Source organism: Stegostoma tigrinum, chromosome 8 (genome assembly GCF_030684315.1).
Source record: "Stegostoma tigrinum isolate sSteTig4 chromosome 8, sSteTig4.hap1, whole genome shotgun sequence".
In the NCBI taxonomy this organism is placed as follows: Eukaryota; Metazoa; Chordata; class Chondrichthyes; order Orectolobiformes; family Stegostomatidae; genus Stegostoma; species Stegostoma tigrinum.
In genome coordinates, this window is record NC_081361.1 from 72,404,474 (window position 1) to 72,429,384 (window position 24,911).

Genomic DNA, 24,911 nt, shown 5'->3' on the forward strand with positions numbered 1-24,911 from the left:
TCACCTCACACTTTCACTCTGTAGAACAAACGCATTTATGTCTTTCGTTGTCATATATTTTTGTTCTCTGTATCTTCAGACTTTCACAAATACAATGGGGAAAACATTGAATTTGCAGAACATTAGAGCCTGGATGTACCATAGTTTAAACAGAACTACTCTATTCGACTATTATCTGAGAAAAGCAACAGTATACGATTTGTACATTTAGGCTATGTAATACCCTAGAGAATCAATGATTTCCCTTTCCTGTCACCTGTAACACATCACAGTTGTCCTTATTTATTTTAGGTTACCTGTTCTGGAGTCGACATCACATGCTGGCGATGTTTCTCATCCTCACCACATTGTTTCAGTTGTACCTAGTCGATATCCACGGTGGTTTACCCTAGGACACCTTGAGTCTCAACAATGTGAGCTGGCCTCCACAATGTTAACAGCTGCCAAAGGTAGTCTTAGCACAAACAAAAATGAACTTTCATTGTCCATGTGGCTTACTGAATGGACTGTACTATTACGTGATGAGGTAAAGGTATGCAGCCATATTCCCAGCTCGGAAAGTTTCTGCGTTGGAGGAGAAGGCACCAAGTGAAAGAAGGAGACTTGCTGATTTGTTGTGCCCCACATCAGCGAGATTAATTGTAGACAATGATTGGACAGGAGGAAGTCAACTGTGAACATTTATTTTGGGAATTTGTATGGCTCTGGGAGAGAAAGGTACCTTTTTTTGGGGAGTGGAGAATGTATTATTGAAACAAAAGCTAATGTCATGGGATTGGGTTTAAGTTGAGCTGGTAAAAACATTAGCAACAAAATGCTGCTCAGTTTTCGACTGGAGCAATGGATATTTTTGGATTAAGTGGGGAGGTCAAAACTCTTGAAATTTGTGAATCTCATGGTAGTAACCATGAAGCTTATTTATTTTTACAAGTAAGAGGCATGATAAACATTAACAATTCCATAGGAAAAATAGTATATTTGTGGAAGTGATTTTATTTTCAACTGTGCACAATTTACGGCAGTGTGATGCCCCAGTGTATTATATGGGGCCGTTTAATGGTAACGTAGTTAAAATTATTTTGTTACTGATATTTCCAAAGTGACAGTTTTAATTTCTCCGTCTGGATCAGAGAAAATTTCTACAACTCTTGAATTTATTTTCTTAACTGCATAACTGCTGATATGAGGGAATGCTGAGAATTAATTACTAGTAGTAGGACTTGAATGAGCCAGACGCCATGCAACAAATGGACTTTTTCTGCTTTGTCTCTTTCACGTGTTCATACTTGCCTAAATGGTGATGGTGTACAGATTGAACCATTAACATTGCAAGTGGAATAGAGGGCATGAACAATTTTGAATTCTTAAAACAGTATCAAAGTTCTCGCAGTCAATGGATAAAGTGATCATCTAGGCTGTCATCAAAATTAAATGCATTTTGCCTGGATGATGATTATAGACTATAGTCTGTTGGCTGAACCAAATTAAAGCTGTATTGAACAGTCATTAAAATACAAACTCAGCAGGAAGAGCATTTTAATTGTTTGTATTCAGTTGGCTTGCATTGCTGAATGCAGTAAGTCCTGCAAGCCAGTGTTTAATTACAAATATCATTAATACTCATGGCATAAACTTAAATAGACAAGAAAAAAGTGAGCACTTTTTAAAATGTTTTGGTGAATACTGGTAATTATGGGATCAGGTTAGCTCGGTTGGCTGGATGGTTGGTTTGTGAAGCAATGTGATGCCAACATTGTGGGTTCAATTCCCATCAATGGCTGAAGTTACCGCAAGACTTTCCTTTTTAACCCCTCCTCTTGCCTGAGATATGGTGGGCTTCAGTTTAAATCATCACCATCTCTCTCTAATGAGAGAGCAGGCCTATGGTCTGGTAAGACTATGGCAACTTGACTGGTCATTGAGAGGTCAAAAAGTCAACACCAGGCGAGTTACAACATATATTGTTGAAATATTCTTCCAAAAGCTTCTTGGCAGCAAGCTGTTTGTTCTCCTTTCTTTAAAGTTTCTCAGTGACCTCAAATTAATGGCATTTACCTAGTTACAGGCTGATGTGGAAGCTCCAAACTAATAAATCAACAGGGTCCAAATTACTCCTTCTGATTATTCGCAGGGGATATGCTGCGGTTGCGAACTGTCCTGGAAGCTATTCGGAAGAACATTCACTCCTCCTCTCTCATATTCAAACTGGCCCAGGATGCATTTAAAATAGCAACACCAGCTGACATTCCGCCAGATATTACACTTCTCAATGTGGCTTTGGAACTTGGGTTGCAGGTAAGAACAATACATTTATCACACTAAAGTAACCAAACCCAATCTAGGCCAGACTTTTGTGGGGAAGCTCAACCAGCGCCACCTTCTGTTTACAAGAAAGTAAGGAGAAAAACGTTCCAAGACATGTATCGGCAAGTATTGGTAGAGACCTGAAAATGAAGGTGGATAAATCACTCAGACAGGATGGACTACACTCTCTGGACGAGATAGTGGAGACTGTGGAGGCATTGGTGGTGATCTTTCAGAATTCACTGGAGTCAGGGAGAGTCCCGGAGGACTGGAAAATAGCTAATGTGACACCCCTGTTTAAGAAGGGAGGTAGGTAGAAGACGATAAATTATAGGCCAGTTAGCCTGACAGTTATTGCGGGGAGAGGGCGTGAGGGACGCGTTGCAGGAAATGCAGGAGACACAGTCAAGGGCATTTCTGACCACTGTGGATGGGAGGTTGCAATCCTTGAAAAACAAGGACATCTGGGATGTCCGGCAGTGGAACATCTTATCTTGGGAGCAGATGCATTGGAGACAAAGGAATTGAGAATGGGGGATGGCCTTTTTGCAGGAAGGTTGGTGAGAGGAGGAGTACTCTAGCTAGCTGTGGGAGTCAGTAGGCTTGAAATGGATATCGGTTTCCAAGTGGTTGCTAGAGATGGAAATAGAAAGGTCCAGGAAGGAGAGAGAAGTATCAGAGATGGTCTAGGAGAACTTAAGGTTGGGGTGGAAAGTGTTGGTGAAATGGATGAACTGTTCGAGCCCCCCGCACTAATAATCAAAACAGAATCCCCTTGTCCTCACCTACCACCCCCCCCAACCTCCAGATCCAACACATCATCCTCCAACACTTCTGCCATCTACAATCCGACCTCACCACCAAAGACATTTTTCCCTCCCCACCATTATCTGCTTTCCTGAGGGACCACTGTCTCTATGGCTCCCTTGTCCACTCCACACTCCCCACCAGCCTCACCAGCCCCAGCACTTTCCCTGCAACCACAGGAAGTGCTACACCTGCCCTTACATATTCCCCTCACCCCCATCCCAGGCCCTAAGAAGACCTTCCACATCAAGCAGATGTTAACCTGCACATCTGCTAATGTGGTATACAGTATCCACTGTTCCAGATGTGGCCTCCTCTACATTGGGGAAACCAAGCGGTGGCGTGGGGACCGCTTTGCAGAACACCTACGCCCGGTTTGCACCAAACAACTGCACCTCCCAGTCGCAAACCATTTCAACTCCCCCTCCCACTCCTTGGACGACATGTCTGTCCTGGCCCTCCTGCAGTGCCACAACAATGCTACCCAAAGGTTGCAGAAACGGCATTTCATATTTCGCTTGGGAACCCTGCAGCCCAATGGTATCAATGTGGACTTCACAAGCTTCAAAATCTCCCCTTCCCCGACCACATCCCAAAACCAGCCCAGCTCGTACCTGCCTCCCTGACCTGCCCTCCCACCTATTCACTCCTCCTACCTCACGCCCCACCCCATCTCCTTTCTACTAACCTCATCCCACCCCCTTGACCTGTCCGTCCACCCTGGACCAACCTATCCCCTCCCTAACTCTCCACCTACACTCACCTTTACTGGCTGCATCCTCGCCTCCTTGACCTATCTGTCTCCTCTTCATCTATCTTCTCCTTTATCCATCTCCTATCCATCTCCCCCTCTGTCCCTATTTATTTCAGAACCCTCTTCCCCTCCCCCATTTCTGAAGAAGGGTCTAGACCCAAAACATCAAACTTTCCTGCTCCTCTGATGCTGCTTGGCCTGCTGTGTTCAGCCAGCTCTACACCTTGTTGTCTCAGATTCTCCAGCATCGGCAGTTCCTACTTTCTCCTTCCTGTACTCTGTTATTGTTTGAGATCCGATCCTTTATGGTGGATTCATCATCAACTTTGTAAATGAAGTTAGAACTGAATTCATCCAAACAGTTTTGAGTGCATAAGGAGTGTAGTAAGGGACTGATTACATGGTCTTACGTGGCACAAGTGTGGAGGGTTGTTGTGTAGGAGGTTGTTGTCACTTCGTGTTGTACTGATTGATGTCTGCAGGTTAGGAAGTTGAGGATATGGTTTCAGAGGAGGGAGCAGAGTCCTCGGTCTCTGAGTTTGAAGATGAGTTTTATTTTAAGTGTGGTGTTGAAGACAGAGTTAAAGTCAATAAATAGGAGTCTGACGTAAATGTCCTCGTTATCAGATGTTCCAGGGATGAGAGTAGGGCCAGGTACTTGGCAGCTGCTGTGGTCCTGTTGTGACAGTAGGCCAATTGTAGTGAATCCAGGCAACTTAGTGGACTGAAGTTGATGTGTGCCATTAGTAATATCTCAAGGCACTTCATAACAATGGATATCAAAGCTGTTGGACAGTAGTCATTAAGGCATGTTGCCTGATTTTTCTTTGGCACTGGGACAATAGCAGTCTTCTTGAAGCAGGTAGGAACCTGACAGCGTGGTAGCGAGAGGTTAAAGATGTCTGCACAGGATCTGAGTGCACAGCCGGGACTCCATCCTGGCCAGTTGCATCCCATGGATTCATTGTCAAGACGGTTGATCTGACACCTGCATTGGTGACTGCGGGTACAGGTGCATGGTAAAATAGGGCTGAGTCAACTCGGCCTAATCAAGCGGAGGTCATACCTGATAAACCTGTTAGAGTTCTTCGAGGAGGTAATGAGCAAGTTAGGCAGAGGAGAGCCAATCGACATGATCTTTTTGGATTTCCAGAAAGGTTTTGACAGGGTGCTGCACAGGAGGCTGCTAAGTAAGATAGCCTGTGGTACTAGTGGCAGTGTAAGGGGATTGGCTGATTGGTAAAAGAGAGGGTATAAATGAGTCATTTTCAGGATGGCACCCAGTGGAGTTCTGCAGGGATCCATGTTAGGACCACAACTATTCATGTTATACATGGCCATCAGTTCCTTTTTACAGATTGTTATTGTTGCTAAGTTTGCAGATGACTCAAGACGGATGGAGGGGCAGCTAGTGTTGACGAAGCAGGGAGACCACAGAGGCACTTGGACAGGCCAGGAGAGTGGACAAAGAAGTGAAAGATGGAATACAATGTGAGAAACTGAGGTTATGCAGTGTGGGAGGAAGAATATTTCTAAATGGTGAAAGGCTTTGGAAATGTGAAGCTCAAAGGGACCCGGGAGTCCTCATTCAGGATTCTTTTAAGGTTAACACTCAGGTTCAGTTGACAGTTCGGAAGGTAAATGCAATGATTGCATTCATTTCTAAAGGACTAGAATATAAGAGCAGGGAGTACTGCTGAGACTGTAAAAGGCTCAGTTCAGACTGCATTTGAATTATAGTGAGCAGTTTTGAGTCCCATACCAAAGGATGGATGTGCTGGACTTGGGTCCAGAGGAGGTTCACAGGAATGCTTCCGGGAATGTAGGGCATGTCTTATGAGGAGCGGTTGAGGACTCTGACTCTCCACTTGATGGTGTTTAGAAGGATATGGAAAGATCTCATTTAAACAGTATACCGAAAAGCCTGGATAAAGTGAACTTGGAGAAGATGTTTCCACTAGTAGGAGAGATTAGAGCCCAGGGTCAAGCCTAAGAGTGAAGGGACTACCTTTTAGAACTGCAGTGAGGAGGAATTTCTTCATTCAGAGGGTGCTGAACCTGTGGAACCCATTATTGCAGAAGGCAGTGGAGGCCGATTGAATAAGACCGAGAGAGATCTGTTCTTGATTAATAAGAGAATTAAGGGTTATGGGGAGAAGGCAGGGGATTGGGGTTGAGAAACATATCAGCCATGATTGATTGGGGAAGTGAACTTCATGGGACAAATGGCCTAGTTGTGCTGCTATATCTTAAGGATTCATGATCTACTTTATGAAAATTGATTGCTTTTTTTTGGTCTAGTATTCTGAAAGATCTGGGTGGAAGGCTTGATACAGAAGGGCACTTTTCTGTTGATAAGAAAAGCTTTAGCTCAGCTGCAATATGTATCACATTGCAGCAAGAGCCCATTTAATGGTCTACATGGGTCAGTAAGAATGAGAGAGTCTTGATTTGAAGCATTGGACTTCTGACTGATTGGCATTTATCTGAATTGTGAAATGGAAAGTGACTTAGTCTGCAGAAGTGAAAGTGATGAAACCAGTTTTCTCTTGCCAGAGATGAGGCATCAGGTGGTAAGCAATCCAGTAATTGTCTGAGAAAAACAGGAAGGTGGGGAGGTTATCAGTGGAGACACTGAATGTTTGAGCTATAACAGCAACATGTAATCTTGTTTTAAAAAAATAAAATGCTGGAGAAACACAGCAGCTCTGGCAGCATCAGTTGATTTAAAAAAAGGATTAACTTTTTGAGTTCAGTGACCCTTCTCAGAATTGAATATAACTGGGAATGGGTGATGTTTATACTGATAATGGGGTGAGGCAGTAAATAGTGCATGGAAACTGATTGCAGAAAGAAAGAAGAAAGAGAACCAAGCAAACAAAGGTAGCTGATGATTATCAGAGAGAGATAGAGAGGGGGGGAGAGATAAATATTGCACAGGGTGTTAATGAAAAGTGTAAATACTTAAAAATGCATTATCTGTGCATGGAACAGGTATATCAAAAAAGGGAAGTGGGGAGTCAAAATTGATAAATCTTCCAATTCCAGATGAGAGAGGGAAGCAGCATCAATTATGCCATCAGTGCTCTGAGAAAGAGTTGTGGGGAGAGACCAGTGTAGGACTGGAACAAGGAATGTTCCACAAAGAAAATGGGTGCAGTTGGATCCTATTTGGGTACCCATGGCCAAACCTACTCTATTTCCCTGTGCTCTGCCACCCATCATCAGCATAAGTACCAATTTTTCCCTGTTACTGTCAGTTCTGATGAAAGGTTACTGGACTCAGAACAGTTATTCTGTTTATCTGTCAACAGATGCTGCCAGACCTGCTGTGTTTTTCCTACGCTCTATTTTTATTTCACATCTCCAGCATCCAATTATTTGTATTTATATAATCTTCCAATTTTGTTGAGTTGGAATATGAGATACATTCAAGGTGGCTCCAAAAGACTGCAGCCATTATGCATAATGTGAAAAAAAGGGAGAAAATCCATAAAGGAACATAGTGGACCCAGTTGGCTGTACTTCAAAAGTATGAAATATTTTGATAAAGGGTGATTCTCTGAATGATGAATTTGTTTGTTCTGATGTTCGATGTTGTCTAGTGAGGAAACAACGTGCAGTGAAGATGTAGTACATCCTTACAATTGGCAACATTTGATGTCACATCGCATTGCCACTTTGTTCTGCCATCAAAATAGCATTTGGGAAAAGTCCAGTAACAAATCGGAAAATTACTCCCTCATCTGTCTGCTCTCCATCATCAGCAGAGTAAGGATGACAGCATTACCACGCAGCAGTTACTCAGCAATAAGTTCAGCCTCATTTCCACTTGGTTCCTAACCATAGCCTCAATTGAAACATGGACAAAAGAACTGAACTCATGGTGACTTGAGAGATATTACTGATAATGCTCTTGACATTAAAGCATCGTTTGACTGACTGGCATTGAGGAAACGAGTAAAACTGAAATCAGTGGAAATTAGGGAGAAGCTACCACTGATAGGCGTCATACTTAGCACAAACAAAATGGTTGTGTTTATTCAAGGTCAATCATCAGTACTAGGACATCAGCAGAAAGGTTCTTTAGGGTCATGTACTAGACACAACTATATTCAGCTGCTTCATCAATTACCATCCTTTCATTATAGGGTCAGAAATAGGGATATTCACTGATTGCAAAATATTCAGCAACATGCGTGGCTCTTCCAATACTGAAGCAGTCTGCATGAATGTGCACTGGACCACATTTTAGACTTGGGCTAACTGGCAAGTATTATTTGTGCCACCCAGTGCCAAGCAATAAGCATGTCCAACAAGAGACGATCGAATTATCATCATTTGACATTTGATGGCAATACCGTCATTGAATACCTGACTATCAACATCCTGGTGGTTATCATTACCAGGAATTGAACTGAACTCACGATATAAATTCTGTGGCTATAAAAGCAGGTCAGAAGCTAGGAATCCTGCAGCAATTAACTCAACTCCTGACTGCACTGCCTACTGAAGACCAGGTGTGCTGCATTCAATCGGACAACCCAGACCTTTACATGACGTCTAAGTATAACCCCCACAAGACCATTAAAATGCCAAGATGCATTACCGGACCAAGTTCGAGACACCCACCCACGGTGGCAAGGCCTACATGACATAATGGGACTCAAAATGGAGCAGAACTAAATAGCGGGCAGAAACATGTCCCTCCCTGATACACTCAATGCTTTCTATGCTCGGTTCGAGCAGAATGCCAGTGGCACAGTGCCACATGTGCCAACAGCCCCGGATGCACCTGTTCCCTCTGTCAGACATCACATCGGTCTTCCTGGGAGTCAAGCCCAAGGAAAGTGACTAGCCCAGATGGTGTCCAAGGCCATGCACTCAGATCCTGTGCGGACCAGCTGGCAGACGTATTCACTGACATCTTTGACCCTCATTGCTACAGTCTGAAGCACCCACCTGCCTCCCAACACCAAAGAGAAAACATGCAACATCTGGTGGCTCTGATCTCCATAATCACAAAATGCTTTGAGGGGCTGGTAATGGCCCCCCCATTGGCTGTAGCCTCCCAGACTGCCGTGATCCCTTGCAATTTGCCTAGCAGCGAAATAGGTCCACACTGTTCTCCATTTCCGTAGCCGTACACTCATTCGTGGAAAATCTAGGTAACAAGGATACCATATCAGGCTCCTACTTATCAACTACGGTTCCATCTTCAACACTATAATTCCAACCAAATTAATGTCCAAACTCCAAGACCTAGGTCTCGGCTCCACTCTCTGCAACTGGATCCTCAGCTTCCTGACCCACAGGCTGCAGTCAGTGACGACAGACAATGGCACCTCTTTCATGATAATCTTCAACATTGGGGCCCCGCCAGGATGTGTTCTCAGCCCCTTACAGTACCCAGAGCTGTGTAACCAAATTTCATATGAATGCCAACTACAAGTTTGTTGATGACACCACCATTGTGTGGCCGGATATCAAACAATAATGAGTCAGAATACAGGAAGGGATAGAGTGCTTGGCGCCTTGGTGCAATGATGACAATCTTTCTTTCAATGTCAGCAAAACAAAATAACTAATCATTGACTTCAGGAAGGAAGTAGGAGGACACACCACTATCTACATCTACAGAGCTGAGGTGGAGAGGGTTGAAAGCATCAAGTCCCTAGGACTCACAATAACCAACAATCTGTCCAGGACCTCCCCCATAGATGTGACAGTCAAGAGGGCACAATGCCTCTTCTTCCTGAGGCGGCCTAGGAAATTTGGCATGTCAATAAGGATCCCCACCAACTCTTTATGAAAAATTAGCCTCAATGTATCCTTGCATAAAATTAATTGTATGATCATATATAATCCCATAATTAACAAATCACATGCTGTAGCTCACCCAACAATATTGTACAATTATTATCACTTCTCCAAGATGATGGATAATGAGAGCAGGATGGGAGCAATGTTCTCCCCTCATTTCTGTGGTGCTGGAAGATCCAAGGGAGGGTTAAACTCCATCCCTTCAGATGCTGTACCAAAGTGTTAAGGATATGATGCATGTTTCTGCTTTTAATCTAATGCTGAGAACAATGCTTGGGATTGGAGTTGCTGGGAGAGGACCCAAATAGGAATGATCTAATTCATCTGCTTTCTGTGCAGGTGATGCGAATGACCTTGTCGACCCTGAATTGGAGGCGCAGGGAAATGGTGCGATGGTTGGTGACCTGTGCTACAGAAGTTGGTAAGCAACTGTAATCATTACACCAAATATTTTAAAACTTGCGTTAAAATGCTTTGTCAAATTATATTCAGTATCTCCACTAGTACAGATTTCTAAGGTACAAGAAATTGCAGTATATTTAGCTAACCCTATTTGGTTTTTAATTTGATAAATTTTCTAATCAATTCATGATAATAAATTTTGGTTTGTTGCTGTATGTTCACAAGAAAAGCATTCCCAGATGAAATTGTTTCACTGCCAAAGTACCTCACTGCTTTGATACTGTGAATTCAGCTTTCTTATTTCAGAAGCTCCCAATTTCTCCCTTTTGTCCATTATTTACCATTGTTGTAAGTACTCACTGTCTCAGTGATAGTAATATATAAGAGATGTGAAAAATAGAAAATTCATAAGGATTAGTATACATTTCAAAAAAGGCCAGTGAATTGAACTTGGATTGTTAGGCCATCAATTGTTCTATGACACCAAAATGTTGCAAAATGTTTATCCTATTATTCTGTTTATTAACCAGCAAGAAATTGGTACATTTAAAGAGGTATCTGTCATTATTGGCAGGCTATGTGATTAAAACAGATTTTTAACAGCAAAGCAAGTAGAACTCCCCTTTCCTTAAACTGCCAACTACAGAACTAAGTTTTGCAGCCGCAGCCTTATAATTCTTCCCAAGTACTGGTCCAAGATCTACTTACCAGAAAGCAAGGGAATGCAACAAAATGAACACCAGCACATAGTTGCTAACTAGCAGTTTTAAAACAAAAAGAATGTGAAGGGACAGATAAAACTTAATATATTTACATATTTGGAGTTTAATGTGGACAAATGAGAGGTGATGCACTTTGGTAGGAGTAACCAGAAGGCAAAGTACTGGGCTAATGGTAAGGTTCTTAGTAGTTGAGCAGAGAGATCTCGGTGTCCATGCACACAGATCCTTGAAAGTTGCCACCCAGGTTGACAGGGCTGTTAACAAGGCATACAGTATTTTAGCTTTTATTAAAAGAGGGATCGAGTTCCGGAACCAAGGGGTTATGCTGCAGCTGTACAAAACTCTGGTGCGGCCACACTTGGAGTATTGTGTACAGTTCTGGTCACCGCATTATAAGAAGGATGTGGAAGCTTTGGAAAGAGTGCAGAGGAGATTAACTAGGATGTTGCCTGTTATGGAGGGAAGGTGTTATGAGGAAAGGCTGAGGGACTTGAGGCTGTTTTCATTAGAGAGAAGAAGGTTGAGAAGTGACTAAATTGAAACATATAAAATAATCAGAGGGTTAGATGGGGTGGACAGGGAGAGCCTTTTTCCTAGGATGGTGACGGCGAGCACGAGGGGGCATAGCTTTAAGTTGAGGGGTGAAAGATATAGGACAGATGTCAGAGGTAGTTTCTTTACTCAGAGTAGTAAGGGAATGGAACGCTTTGCCTGCAACGGTAGTAGATTCGCCAACTTTAGGTACATTTAAGTCGTCATTGGATAAGCATATGGACGTACACGGAATAGTGTAGGTTAGATGGGCTTGAGATCGGTATGACAGGTCGGCACAACATTGAGGGCCAAAAGGCCTGTACTGTGCTGTGATGTTCTATGTTCTATGTTCTATTATTAATAAAATTACTAAACAATTGGCTGTAATCAGCCAATATCTTTACATCTTTCAATTTTAGTCATCTATCCTTCTTTAATGTGTTTCCCTTGTTATTAAGGTCCAATAAAGGTAGCAACTTGTAGGGTGGCTTCAGATTAACCTAGTTCAGGGAGTGAGGGGTGGGGAGTGAAATCCTTGTCCATACGTTCTGTAAAATCGCTCAATGAATGTGGAAAAGCTTATTTACATGTTGTCCTTCCATTTTCCCCCTCCACTTTCCTTGCAGGTGTGCGAGCTTTGGTCAGCATCTTGCAGAGCTGGTACACCCTCTTCACCCCAACTGAAGCAACTAGCATTGTGGCAGCCACAGTCACTTCACACAACACCATTCTTCGACTCAACCTAGACTATACACAACGGGAGGAGCTGGCGAGCTGTGCACGGACCCTTGCTCTTCAGTGTGCCATGAAGGACCCCCAGAACTGTGCACTGTCTGCATTAACGCTGTGTGAAAAAGACCATATTGCCTTTGAGACAGCCTACCAAATTGTTATTGATGCAGCTTCTACGGGTATGACCTATTCCCAGTTGTTTACCATAGCTCGGTATATGGAGCACAGAGGGTACCCATTGCGGGCCTTCAAACTTGCAAGCCTCGCCATGACACACCTCAATTTAGCCTACAACCAGGACACCCACCCTGCTATTAATGACGTTCTTTGGGCCTGTGCGTTGAGTCATTCCTTGGGAAAAAATGAACTGGCTGCCATTATCCCTCTGGTTGTTAAGAGCGTACAGTGTGCCACAGTGTTATCGGACATCTTGCGCAGGTGCACGATGACAGCCCCTGGACTGGCAGGCATCCCCGGGCGGCGAAACTCTGGGAAACTGATGTCGACTGACAAAGCCCCGCTGCGCCAGCTGCTGGATGCCACAATTGGTGCTTACATCAACACCACTCACTCTCGTTTAACTCACATCAGCCCTCGCCATTACGGGGAGTTTATTGAATTTCTTAGCAAAGCCAGAGAGACGTTTCTGATGGCACAGGATGGACATATACAATTTGCGCAGTTCATAGATAATCTGAAACAGATTTATAAGGGAAAGAAAAAGCTAATGATGCTTGTCCGAGAACGCTTTGGCTGATGCACTATTTATAAACTTCTTTGGGTTTTGTTTTGTTCAACTGTGATCTTGTCTCATAGGAGTGGTACTCAGTGTCTTGGCACAACCAATGGAGCCAGTTAGTATTTATTCAAGCATTAATCAATTTATACATCTTTCACTGATTTCAGTAGCCACAGAAATAGTTGTTCTCGCACATGAAACTCAAGGATTATGGAAAACAATGTTATACAAAGTCTCTTACACTTTATTGGTGTACCCATTATACCAAATTCTGGTTCACAAGAAAAATACCTCTATCTCTCACTTCTTTTTCTCTCGGTCTTTCTGATTATTTCTGACTTGCTGTCTCCCATAGTCAGCTTTAATCTCCATATGTTGCCAGGTTTCAAAGCAAAAGAAAGAGTACACGTTTTAAAATGTACAAGCAAATCAACGCTAAACCTCTCGCACCACCAAAACAGTTTAGTGAGATGGCTTACTAACGTGACCACATGCCATGTGTTTGTGTGTGTGTGAAGGTACTTAAAGAAGAGACCATTCTCAGGGATGCTGAAACAAAAGTAGCAAAAGCATTTATTGAAAACTGTAAATATTATATTATATGTGTCAATTATTGAAAGAATTGTAAAGTATATTAATTTATAATTAATATTCTATGTCATTAATGGGATACTTGAAATTCACTGTGGGCTGGAAATGTTTTAACAGGAGGGAGACTGCAGAGCACATTTCTCAGGTTACCCCAACCCCCATGCATTGTGTGTTCGTATGCGAATGAGTGAAGGAGTTGGCATCACTATGCAGAGCTACTTGCATACTGTCCCTTGGGTCTGAAGTAGTTCCCACGGGTGAATTGGGGTTAATTTTTTTTAAAATCAGTTTTATTTTGAAGTGTGGATAGATGAGTACAAATGGAAGGAAAAGATTGGTTTTGGTACTTTATGGAAGTACACACTGGTATTAATTAACCTGCCTCTTGTACCTCTTTCGGGACAGTATTTTGTGGTTCGAACAATTATTTAAAAAGAAGAAATGTTGTGGGTGTCTGAAGTGAATGAACTGGTAGCACTCAGCTTCCTTTGTTAAATCTTGACTGTGCAACCTATTGTCATTAAAAGAAGTCATATTTCTTAATAACACCTCTACCATGTTCTTAAACCACAGATTAAATAATTCATTAAAATGTTATTTTAAAAAGAAGTTTCAAATTAAAAAGCTGTTGCCTTTCCAATGTCATTCATTCAAGATTTTTTTTTCTCTTCTGTTACGTTCCGGTGTCCAATATTTTAGTTTTTTACACAAGCTGCTTTCTGTGAATGGTTTTGGAAAAAAAAATGTAAATCTTGTTGGTCCGGTTGCGTTGCAAAAAGAAAACTTCTTTTGAATGTCTTTGTGTTAACTGTACCAGTGTCCGTTTGTCATAGTTTTAGGGGAAAAAATGCGCTGATAGAGAACGTTGACTAGATGTACCTACTGTTGAGATATGAAAAAATGTGTTTAGTAAATGTTGCCTCTCTCTGCGCTACTGAAAGCTTAATTCAGTATTTGTTGCCACAAAAGTATCTACTTTCATCAACAGTTCACTTTTTGTGTAACCTCTTGATCGGATGTTTAAAAAAGACAAAAAAATACAAAATTTAATACTATTTATGTAATGCTACTATCATTTTATATAACTGTGTCAAAAATTTCAGTGCTTTTTTAATGAATAAAGTGTGGAACACATCTACAATTCTAACCTTTCTCAGTGTCTTTGTCTGGGTTTTTTGAACTGGATAGTAACAGTTCAAATGTTTTCTTTTCCCTGCTCCTGAACCCAGCTGTTGTGCCCATAAAGGTTGACTTCAGTGGGGAAGAGTCAGCCAGTCTAGAATTGAGCATTGAAATGTTAACACCGTTTTTGTCTGCACAGATGCTGCCTGACCTGCTGAATAATTTTCAGCATTTCCTGTTTTTATTTCGGATTTCCAGTATCTGTAGATTGGCCTCGTATCAACTCAAAATATTACAACCAGCACAAATGCACTCGAGGCAATTTAATGGCCTGTGTGGACTGAAGAAGCAGATAGAAGAATGAGAGGTGAGCTCATTGAAACAAACAGGATTCTTGAGGAGCTGCCAGAGTAAATGCTGAGAGGAGGCTTCCCTTCATGGGAGAGGAGCAGAGGGCATTGTCTCGAAGAAAGGGGCTCCAAACTAAGATGGAGATGAGAAGGAGTTTAGTCTGAGGGTTGTATCAGTGATAATGGGAACTGCAGATGCTGGAGAATCCAAGATAATAAAATGTGAGGCTGGATGAACACAGCAGGCCCTGCAGCATCTCAGGAGCACAAAAGCTGACGTTTCGGGCCTAGACCCTTCATCAGAGGATAGAGGGTCTAGGCCCGAAATGTCAGCTTTTGTGCTCCTGAGATGCTGCTGGGCCTGCTGTGTTCATCCAGCCTCACATTTTATTGTCTTAGTCTGAGGGTTGTAAGCCTTTGGAACTCCTTGCCACAGAGAGTTGTTGTTGCAGAGTCCTTGTGAATACTTAAGGCTGAGAGTAATAGATTCTTGATTAGCAGCAGAATCAAGGGTAGTGGGGAATGCGCAGAAAGGTTAATGTGTCAGATCAGCCATAGTCCTGTTGAATGGTAGAGTAGGCTCAACTTTTCATTGCTCAGTCTGGTGGCTGAAGAGTTGGTGCACCTCAATTACAGGCCTGAGTGTCCATTCAGAACCTCACCTGCCAGGTCTTCCTGTTCTGCCCTTTACAGCCCCCACCGCCTTGCTCACATGATCAAGATTTACCTCTATGCTCGGCCTAGGCACTGCATCAACTGTCTAAGGACAAGCACTGTAACAGATAGGTTTTAAAATGTTTCAACATGACAAAGGATTTGACTATTGTACTTCAGGCTAACCATAAAATGGTTTTGCATCCTTTTAAGCTATTTCCAGACATTTACAATTTCATTACTCATGATACAGATTTAAAATGCTACTTATTATTGTTATTGTCTGTATTAGTCAAATTTTGTCAAATAAACACTCTGACCTATCAAGGACTTTCTCAAAAGCAGCATCCTTTTAGAATAAAAGGAACAAGCTATTAAACATACTGCTCAATGACTCTTGGGCATGGTGGATTTGTGTTAAACAATATGCAATACATGTTTTAAAAACTCGAAAAATATGCTTTTCAAAATGGACTCATTTTGGGCGTTACTTGCAATTGCTTGCACAGTACAAACTCCAGAACAATGTCTACTGAAATAATGTAAGAGGCAGTTTTTTTTCACAAAACTGATTTTAGAATTATACCTGCTATTCTTTAAAAAATAGTTGGTTTGAACATTCTACAATTTGAGTTATTCTCCTATGGAAATATTGGGTCATTTACTGTGTGCACAAAATCAAGTAATCCTCTATTAGGTGCACTTACCAACTTAGCCAATATGGTCATATGTTTTGAAGCAGATTCTTGATATTTGCACTAAATTAGCATTGACTTCGTTAAGCAGCTCAAGACTTTGGTGTAAAGTAGACATTGAACCCAGACTAATTGGATTGTCTGCTGATCCAGCTTCTTAACAGATGACTGAATGCCTGTCAGGTAAGAAGGGAGGCCTATCTATGTCACTAGCACCAAATGCTTGATTTGTGCAGTAAGCTGACTGATTGGAGCCATTAATTATAACGTCAGAACTGGACAGTTCAGTGTGGAAATACGTGATGTGCTTCTAAAAGTAAATGTGGAGATTACAATTGAGAATACTAATACAGAATGACCCAACAGCCAGATAAAGCTGAATTCCCTTACCTGCCATGATTTGAATGTGAAATAAATCGTCAGTTAAAGCACCAAAGTTAGAACAGAACACTACAAGTAACCTGCTGACAACACCCACTAATGCCTGTGCACATTCCATTGAAACCATCATCCGTGCCTTTGTTACCTCTAGACTCACTGCTCCAATCCTTTCTCGGCCAGCTAGGTGGATTGGCCATGCTAAATTGCCCGTAGTGTTCAGGGGTGTGTGGGTTATAGGGGGATGGGTCTGGGTGGGATGCTTCAAGGGGTGGTGTGGACTTGTTGGGCCAAAGGGCCTGTTTCCACACTGTAGGGAATCTAATCTGATCTAATCCTCCACAAACCTCTACTCATCCAAAACCTTGTTGCCTTGCACATATCCCATACCAAGTTTTGATTGCTCATCCCACCTGCATTAACTGATCTGTTTGTTTCTAGTCTACTAACATCTCAATTTTAAAATTCTCATCCTTTGTTTTCTCTTCCCCACCCAGTATGCGGACTTGCATCTCCCTCCCTACCCACACCATTCCTCTGACTCCAGCCACTCCTACAAGCAGTGGCTACACCTTCAGTCTCCTTAGCCCAATAATGGAATTCTTTTTCTAAGCTCCTGAATATCCACCTTATTTTCATACTGCCTAAAATCCAGCTGACTGACAGAACTATAAGTCTCCCTACTAATCTGTTCTGTTTGGCTGTTCATATAACTTAAAACAACTTCAGGTTTTTTCCATTGCAAATACAGATTGTTAGTTTGTTGATGTATAAGGTCATCTCTTCACAGTACAGAAGTGTTCGTTTCCTCGGTACTTTTTAAAAACTTCCTCTTGCCTTTCCTCACTCTTCAGTTCTTTGTATGGGTTAACTTTCTGGCTATTCTCTGAACTATCTCTGGCACCTCGCGCTCTCCCCTGTCCCTTGGTGACTAGAACGAGATGTAACATTCAAGGTGTGGTCTAATCAAATTAGTTCTGACATGAATTTTGTATATAAATTACATACTATTTTGGCCAAGAAAAGTAATATTTTATGTTAAGATACCCCTTCTCACTGAACTTCAAAAAGTACAATATTTTCATTGAAAGCAAGGAACTGGAGGTAAGGGAACTAATTAGAAACTTACAAAACAGCGTACTCAGTTCCAGTTGATACGAGAGAATCAAGATGTGTGCTGCAAAGTAGATTATTCCTGATAGCAAATGTAGGTGTGTGCAAGCTAGTGTTAGCATTATCACTCGCACCTGCTCAAATACAATATTTTCACAGTTCCTGAGATTTTTCCTGCAAAGTTGTGATATGTGGTAGCAATTTGTCCTGCACCCTCACAGAATAGCATACTGTGCCAAACCACTGACTCTAATTTTAGATTTAGGATTGTTGGTAGTTGTAATAATCAATGTTCCTCTAAAATGTTGTTCTATGCAGTTAACCTTTCAATGCACTGTACAGTTAAACATTTTTTTGCTGGTGAAATATTTAACAAAGTACCTTCCAGGCTGCTGCATAACTAAACAGGAACATTGCTAATCACTGACTAGTCAGTTAATTCTGCAACTCCACAATAAGGATTCCTGATCTAAGACAAACAGTTGTGGGAGTTGTTGCCGCCAAAGAGAAAATCCAAGTACACTGTTCTCTAGATATGTCAGTAGTTGCAGAGAAACAGTGAACAGGCCTTGAAGTATGTCTGGAAATGATGTGCTACATTCAGGGAATTCAACTGCAAAGAAATTATTTGAACAGTGTGGAAATATTTACATGTTTCATCTCGGAACACCCATTTTGAGTTCTGAAAAGTATTTCAATCATCTTACCTCTCCAATTTAAGATGATTCAACAAACAGACGTGATGTTTTTGCAGAAGCTAATTTAGTGCCACCATTAGGCATTGACAGCTCTTCAGAGCACTGTACTAGGTTCAATTCAAAATGCTACATTACAATTCATTACCTTGGCACAGATTTTTCAGTCAAACTGGAATTCACAACTCTCGAGTCCATTGCGATCTTGCAGCATGTCCACAAAATAACACACCCCCCCTCCCCCATGGGTATAAGACAGAACAAAAACAAAGGAGAGGAAGGAAGACCACACTGGCTGCTCATTTTGAATTAATAATAAAAAAGGGTAAAGTCACCGTAGTTCTAGAGGGTTGCTCTGTCATTAGACAGAGACAGCTGGTGACGAGTTTAACCTGAAGGTCACTGCATCTCAGGTGAGGGACAAGGTCGAGAAGACGGGATCTTTATGGTAACATCAGCCAACACAGGGATTGAACACATGCTGTTTGGCATCACTGCATCACAAACCTAGTGTCAAGCTAACTGAGTTAGTGTTAATCTCACGTAAGTAGCTAATACAAACGTTCACTACCAAGCTCATGAATAATAACTGCCTTAAGGGCAACCAGAATGGTTTCCAGACCTGAGATAATAAAATGTGAGGCTGGATGAACATAGCAGGCCCAGCAGCACCTCAGGAGCACAAAAGCTGACTTTTCGGGCCTAGACCCTTCATCAGAGAGGTTTTACATTTCGTTTCTGTTGGAGTGGAGGAGGAGGCAGGAAACTATCCACTGAGAGCAAATGCTTCCAGCTGAACTTATGTAGTGGACCTAATAACATTTGGCCTGCTGAGTAATTCCAACCTTTTCTGTTCTTGCTAGTTTCTTGGTGATCTGATTTTTTTCAATCATGGAAAACCTGTTGGCTGGACTTACTTAAATCTCCAACAACATTGCAAAAATAGAAATATTGTGCATCACACAAAAACTGAGCAGGGCATGTTCAGGCCTGTAAAATATTCTAAGAATGTTACATTCAAATGAATAGCATAAAATAGAATTAAAGGCAAGGGATCTTGCCTGTGTATGGAGTTTTCTTTGAAAAAAAATTGTCTGCTTTAAATCATTGAACATCTAAATAGGATATGACTGTTTGTAATACTCACTTGGCTAATAGTTATTTGTATTGGATGTGATCTGTGAATGGATTGGGTGTGGAAGCAATTAACAAGCCATTTTAACCATATTAGAAGCATTGAAATGTTAGTCAAATCATACTGGTCCTATAATTCTAACTTTCCTGGCCTGCTTCATCACTGTTTACACATCAGTGAAATAGTCATCAAACTAACTCTTAAATTTTTATGAAAACATTAATAAAAAGAACTTTGTGAAAGACTTTCCCATTATGAGTATTTTAGAGTAACATGATATATGTTGGAAATCTGCCATAGCTAATCCACTTAAAGAGGAAGTTTCTGAATCACTATTTCTGTTTAATGGTGGTTTTGTAAGTCCAAAGTATATTCCCTGCTCACCAACTAACTGCAAGTTGCTGCTTTTCACCTTTGAAGGCAGAGCGTCCTCTACTGATATTGTTAAGTCAAGTGTCATCTGAGATAGAATCCCTACAGTGTGGAAGCAGGCCCTTTGGCCCAACAAATCCAGCTCGACCCTCAGAGCATCACACTCAGACCCATTCCCCCTACAACCCACCTCATTACACATTTCTGAACACAATGGGCAATTTAGCACGGCCAATCCACCTAACCTGCACTGGTCAGATTTTGTGGTCAGGATCGGGGTTCCCGGAAGGTATGTTGCCTCCCTGGTGCCAGGGTCTGGGACGTCTCCGATCGGGTGTATAAGGTTCTAAAAGGGGAGGGCGAACAGCCAGAAATTGTGTTACATATTGGCACTAATGATATAGCCAGAAATAGGATTGAGGATATAAAAAGTGATTTCAGGGAGCTAGGATGGAAGCTGCAGAGCAGCACGAACAGAGTAGTGTTCTCTAGTTTACTACCGGTGCCACGAGATAGCGAGGCGAGGAACAGGGAGCGGGCGCAGCTTAACACGTGGCTACGCAGCTGGTGTAGGAGGGAGGGCTTCAGATATGTAGATAATTGGGATGCCTTCTGGGGAAGGTGGGACCTGTACAAGAAGGACAGGTTGCATCTGAACTGGAAGGGGACCGAAGTCCTGGGTGGAAGGTTTGCTCGAGTAGTTCGAGAGGGTTTAAACTAGTATAGCAGAGGGGTGGGAACCTGAGCTGTATACCGGAGGTGAGAGTTGATGCAGGTGAGGCAGTAGCAAGAGGTAGACCAGCTAGTGGGAAGGAACCAAGGGATCTTCACCATCCCCCCAGACCTCCCACTGACTGAGGACAAACGGTCAGTCCTTAGTAAGGGGCTCACCTTTGTCCCCCTACAACCACACATCAACGAATACCAGTCACGGTTGGACATAGAGCAGTTTTTCCGCCGTCTTCACCTCCATGCCTACTTCTTCAACCGGGAACCTAACCCTCCTTCCACTGACCCCTTCACCCGCTTCCAACACAAGTCCTCCTCCTGGACGCCACCCCCAGGCCTCCTACCCTCCCTCGACCTCTTCATCTCCAACTGCCGTTGAGACATTAACCGCCTCAACCTCTCCACCCCTCTCACCTACTCCAACCTCTCCCCCGCAGAATTGGCAGTCCTCCGCTCCCTCCGCTCCCGCTCCAACCCCAACCTCACCATCAAACCTGCAGACAAGGGTGGCGCAGTGGTAGTATGGCGCACTGACCTCTACATCGCCGAGGCCAGACGCCAACTCTCCGACACCACCTCCTACCGCCCCCTCGATCATGACCCCACACCCGAGCACCAAACCATCATCTCCAACACCATTCACGACCTCATCACCTCAGGGGACCTCCCACCCACAGCCTCCAACCTCATTGTTCCCCAACCCTGCACGGCCCGTTTCTATCTCCTTCCCAAAATCCACAAACCTGCCTGCCCTGGTCGACCCATCGTCTCAGCCTGCTCCTGCCCCACCGAACTCATCTCCACCTATCTGGACTCCATTTTCTCCCCTTTGGTCCAGGAACTCCCCACCTACGTCCGTGACACCACCTACGCCCTGCACCTCCTCCAGGACTTCCAATTCCCTGGCCCCCAACACCTCATATTCACCATGGATGTCCAGTCCGTATACACCTGCAATTCGCATGCAGATGGCCTCAAGGCCCTCCGCTTCTTCCTGTCCCGCAGGCCCGACCAGTCCCCCTCCACCGACACTCTCATCTGCCGAGCTGAACTCGTCCTCACCCTCAACAACTTCTCTTTTGACTCCTCCCACTTCCTACAGACTAAGGGGGTGGCCATGGGCACCCGCATGGGCCCCAGCTATGCCTGCCTCTTTGTAGGTTACGTGGAACAGTCCCTCTTCCACACCTACACAGGCCCCAAACCCCACCTCTTCCTCCGGTACATTGATGACTGTATCGGCGCCGCCTCTTGCTCCCCAGAGGTGCTCGAACAGTTCATCCACTTCACCAACACCTTCCACCCCAACCTTCAGTTCACCTGGGCCATCTCCAGCACATCCCTCACCTTCCTGGACCTCTCAGTCTCCATCTCAGGCAACCAGCTTGTAACTGATGTCCATTTTAAGCCCACCGACTCCCAAAGCTACCTAGAATACACCTCCTCCCACCCACCCTCCTGCAAAAATTCCATCCCCTATTCCCAATTCCTCCGCCTCCGCCGCATCTGCTCCCACGATAAGACATTCCACTCCCGCACATCCCAGATGTCCAAGTTCTTCAAGGACCGCAACTTTCCCCCCACAGTGATCGAGTACGCCCTTGACCACGTCTCCCGTATTTCCCGCAACACATCCCTCACACCCCGCCCCCGCCACAACCGCCCCAAGAGGATCCCCCTCGTTCTCACACACCACCCCACCAACCTCCGGATACAACGCATCAGCCTCCGACACTTTCGCCATTTACAATCCGACCCCACCACCCAAGACATTTTTCCATCCCCATCCCTGTCTGCTTTCCGGAGAGACCACTCTCTCCGTGACTCCCTTGTTCGCTCCACACTGCCCTCCAACCCCACCACACCCGGCACCTTCCGCCGCAACCGCAGGAAATGCTACACTTGCCCCCACACCTCCTCCCTCACCCCTATCCCAGGCCCCAAGATGACATTCCACGTTAAGCAGAGGTTCACCTGCACATCTGCCAATGTGGTATACTGCATCCACTGTACCCGGTGTGGCTTCCTCTACATTGGGGAAACCAAGCGGAGGCTTGGGGACCACTTTGCAGAACACCTCCGCTCAGTTCGCAACAAACAACTGCACCTCCCAGTCGCAAACCATTTCCACTCCCCCTCCCATTCTCTAGAGGACATGTCCATCATGGGCCTCCTGCAGTGCCACAATGATGCCACCCGAAGGTTGCAGGAACAGCAACTCATATTCCGCCTGGGAACCCTGCAGCCTAATGGTATCAATGTGGACTTCACCAGTTTCAAAATCTCCCCTTCCCCTACTGCATCCCTAAACCAGCCCAGTTCGTCCCCTCCCCCCACTGCACCACACAACCAGCCCAGCTCTTCCCCCCCACCCACTGCATCCCAAAACCAGTCCAACCTTTCTCTGCCTCCCTAACCGGTTCTTCATCTCACCCATCCCTTCCTCTCACCCCAAGCCGCACCCCCATCTACCTACTAACCTCATCCCACCTCCTTGACCTGTCCGTCTTTCCTGGATTGACCTATCCCCTCCCAACTCCCCACCTATACTCTCTCCATCTATCTTCTTTACTCTCCATCTTCGGTCCGCCTCCCCCTCTCTCCCTATTTATTTCCAGTTCCCTCTTCCCATCCCCCTCTCTGATGAAGGGTCTAGGCCCGAAACGTCAGTTTTTCTGCTCCTGAGATGCTGCTTGGCCTGCTGTGTTCATCCAGCCTCACATTTTATTATAAGGGATCGGTTCAAGTGTGTTTGCTTTAATGCAAGGAGTATCAGGAATAAAAGTGATGAACTTAGCGCATGGAACAGTACCTGGTGCTATGATGTTGTGGCCATAACAGAGACATGGGTTTCTCATGGGCAGGAATGGTTGCTGGATGTTCCAGGGTTTAGAACATTTAAAAAGAATAGGGAGGGGGGAAAAAGAGGAGGGGGTGTAGCACTACTAATCAGAGAGGGTATCACAGCTACAGAAGCTTCCTTTGTCGAGGAAGATCTGCCTACTGAGTCAGTATGGGTGGAAATTAGGAACAGCAAGGGAGTAGTCACCTCGTTAGGGGTTTACTACAGGCCCCCCAATAGCAGCAGGGAGATTGAAGAAAGCATAGGTCGACAGATTTTGGAAAAGTGTGGACGCAGTGGGGTTGTTGTAATGGGTGACTTTAACTTTCCTAATATTGATTGGAACCTCTTTCGAGCAGAAGATTTGAATGGAGCTGTTTTTGTAAGGTGTGTTCAGGAGGGTTTCCTAACGCAGTACGTTGACAGGCCGACGAGGGGAGAGGCCATTCTAGACTTGGTGCTCGGAAACGAGCTGGGGCAGGTATCAGATCTTGTGGTGGGACAGCATTTTGGTGACAGTGACCATAACTGCCTCACATTCTACATAGCTATGGAGAAGGAGAGGATTAGGCAAAATGGGAGGATATTTATTTGGGGAAGAGGAAACTATGACGCGATTAGACATGAGTTAGGAAGCATGGACTGGGAGCAGTTGTTCCATGGTAAGGGAACTATAGACATGTGGAGACTGTTTAAGGAACAGTTGTTGCGAGTGATGAGTAAATATGTCCCTCTGAGACAGGCAAGAAGGGGTAAGATAAAGGAATCTTGGATGACGAGAGCGGTGGAGCTTCTTGTGAAAAGGAAGAAGGTAGCTTACATAAGGTGAAGGAAGCTAGGGTCAAGTTCAGCTAGAGAGGATTATACACAGGCAAGGAAGGAGCTCAAAAATGGTCTGAGGAGAGCCAGGAGGGGGCACGAGAAAGGCTTGGCAGAACGAATTAGGGAGAACACAACGGCATTTTACACTTATGTGAGGAATAAGAGAATGGTCAAAGAAAGAGTAGGGCCGATCAGGGATAGCATAGGGAACTTGTGTGTGGAGTCTGAGGAGGTAGGGGAAGCCCTAAATGAGTTTTTTGCTTCTGTCTTTACGAAAGAAATGAACTTTGTAGTGAATGAAACCTTTGAAGAGCAGGTGTGCATGCTGGAATGGATAGAGATAGAGGAAGCTGATGTGCTGAAAATTTTGTCAAACATTAAGATTGACAAGTCGCCAGGCCCGGACCAGATTTGTCCTCGGCTGCTTTGGGAAGCGAGAAATGCAATTGCTTCGCCACTTGCGAAGATCTTTGCATCCTCGCTCTCCACTGGAGTCGTACCTGAGGACTAGAGAGAGGCAAATGTAATTCCTCACTTCAAGAAAGGAAATAGGGAAATCCCCGGCAATTACAGACCGGTAAGTCTCACGTCTGTCG

The 24,911-nt window shown here is 43.9% G+C and overlaps 1 protein-coding gene across 1 annotated transcript in view; it reads left to right on the forward strand.

Moving 5' to 3' along the window:
* The window catches only part of zswim5 (zinc finger, SWIM-type containing 5), a 243,479-nt gene extending 228,974 nt beyond the window's left edge, over positions 1-14,505 (forward strand). Inside the window, exons 11-14 of the mRNA XM_048539381.1 lie at positions 292-449; positions 2,132-2,295; positions 10,028-10,109; positions 11,973-14,505. Of these exons, the coding sequence (XP_048395338.1) occupies positions 292-449; positions 2,132-2,295; positions 10,028-10,109; positions 11,973-12,835 (1,267 nt within the window). The 3' untranslated portion in view covers positions 12,836-14,505. The remainder of the gene's footprint in view (positions 1-291; positions 450-2,131; positions 2,296-10,027; positions 10,110-11,972) is intronic.
* Positions 14,506-24,911: the final 10,406 nt, after the last annotated feature.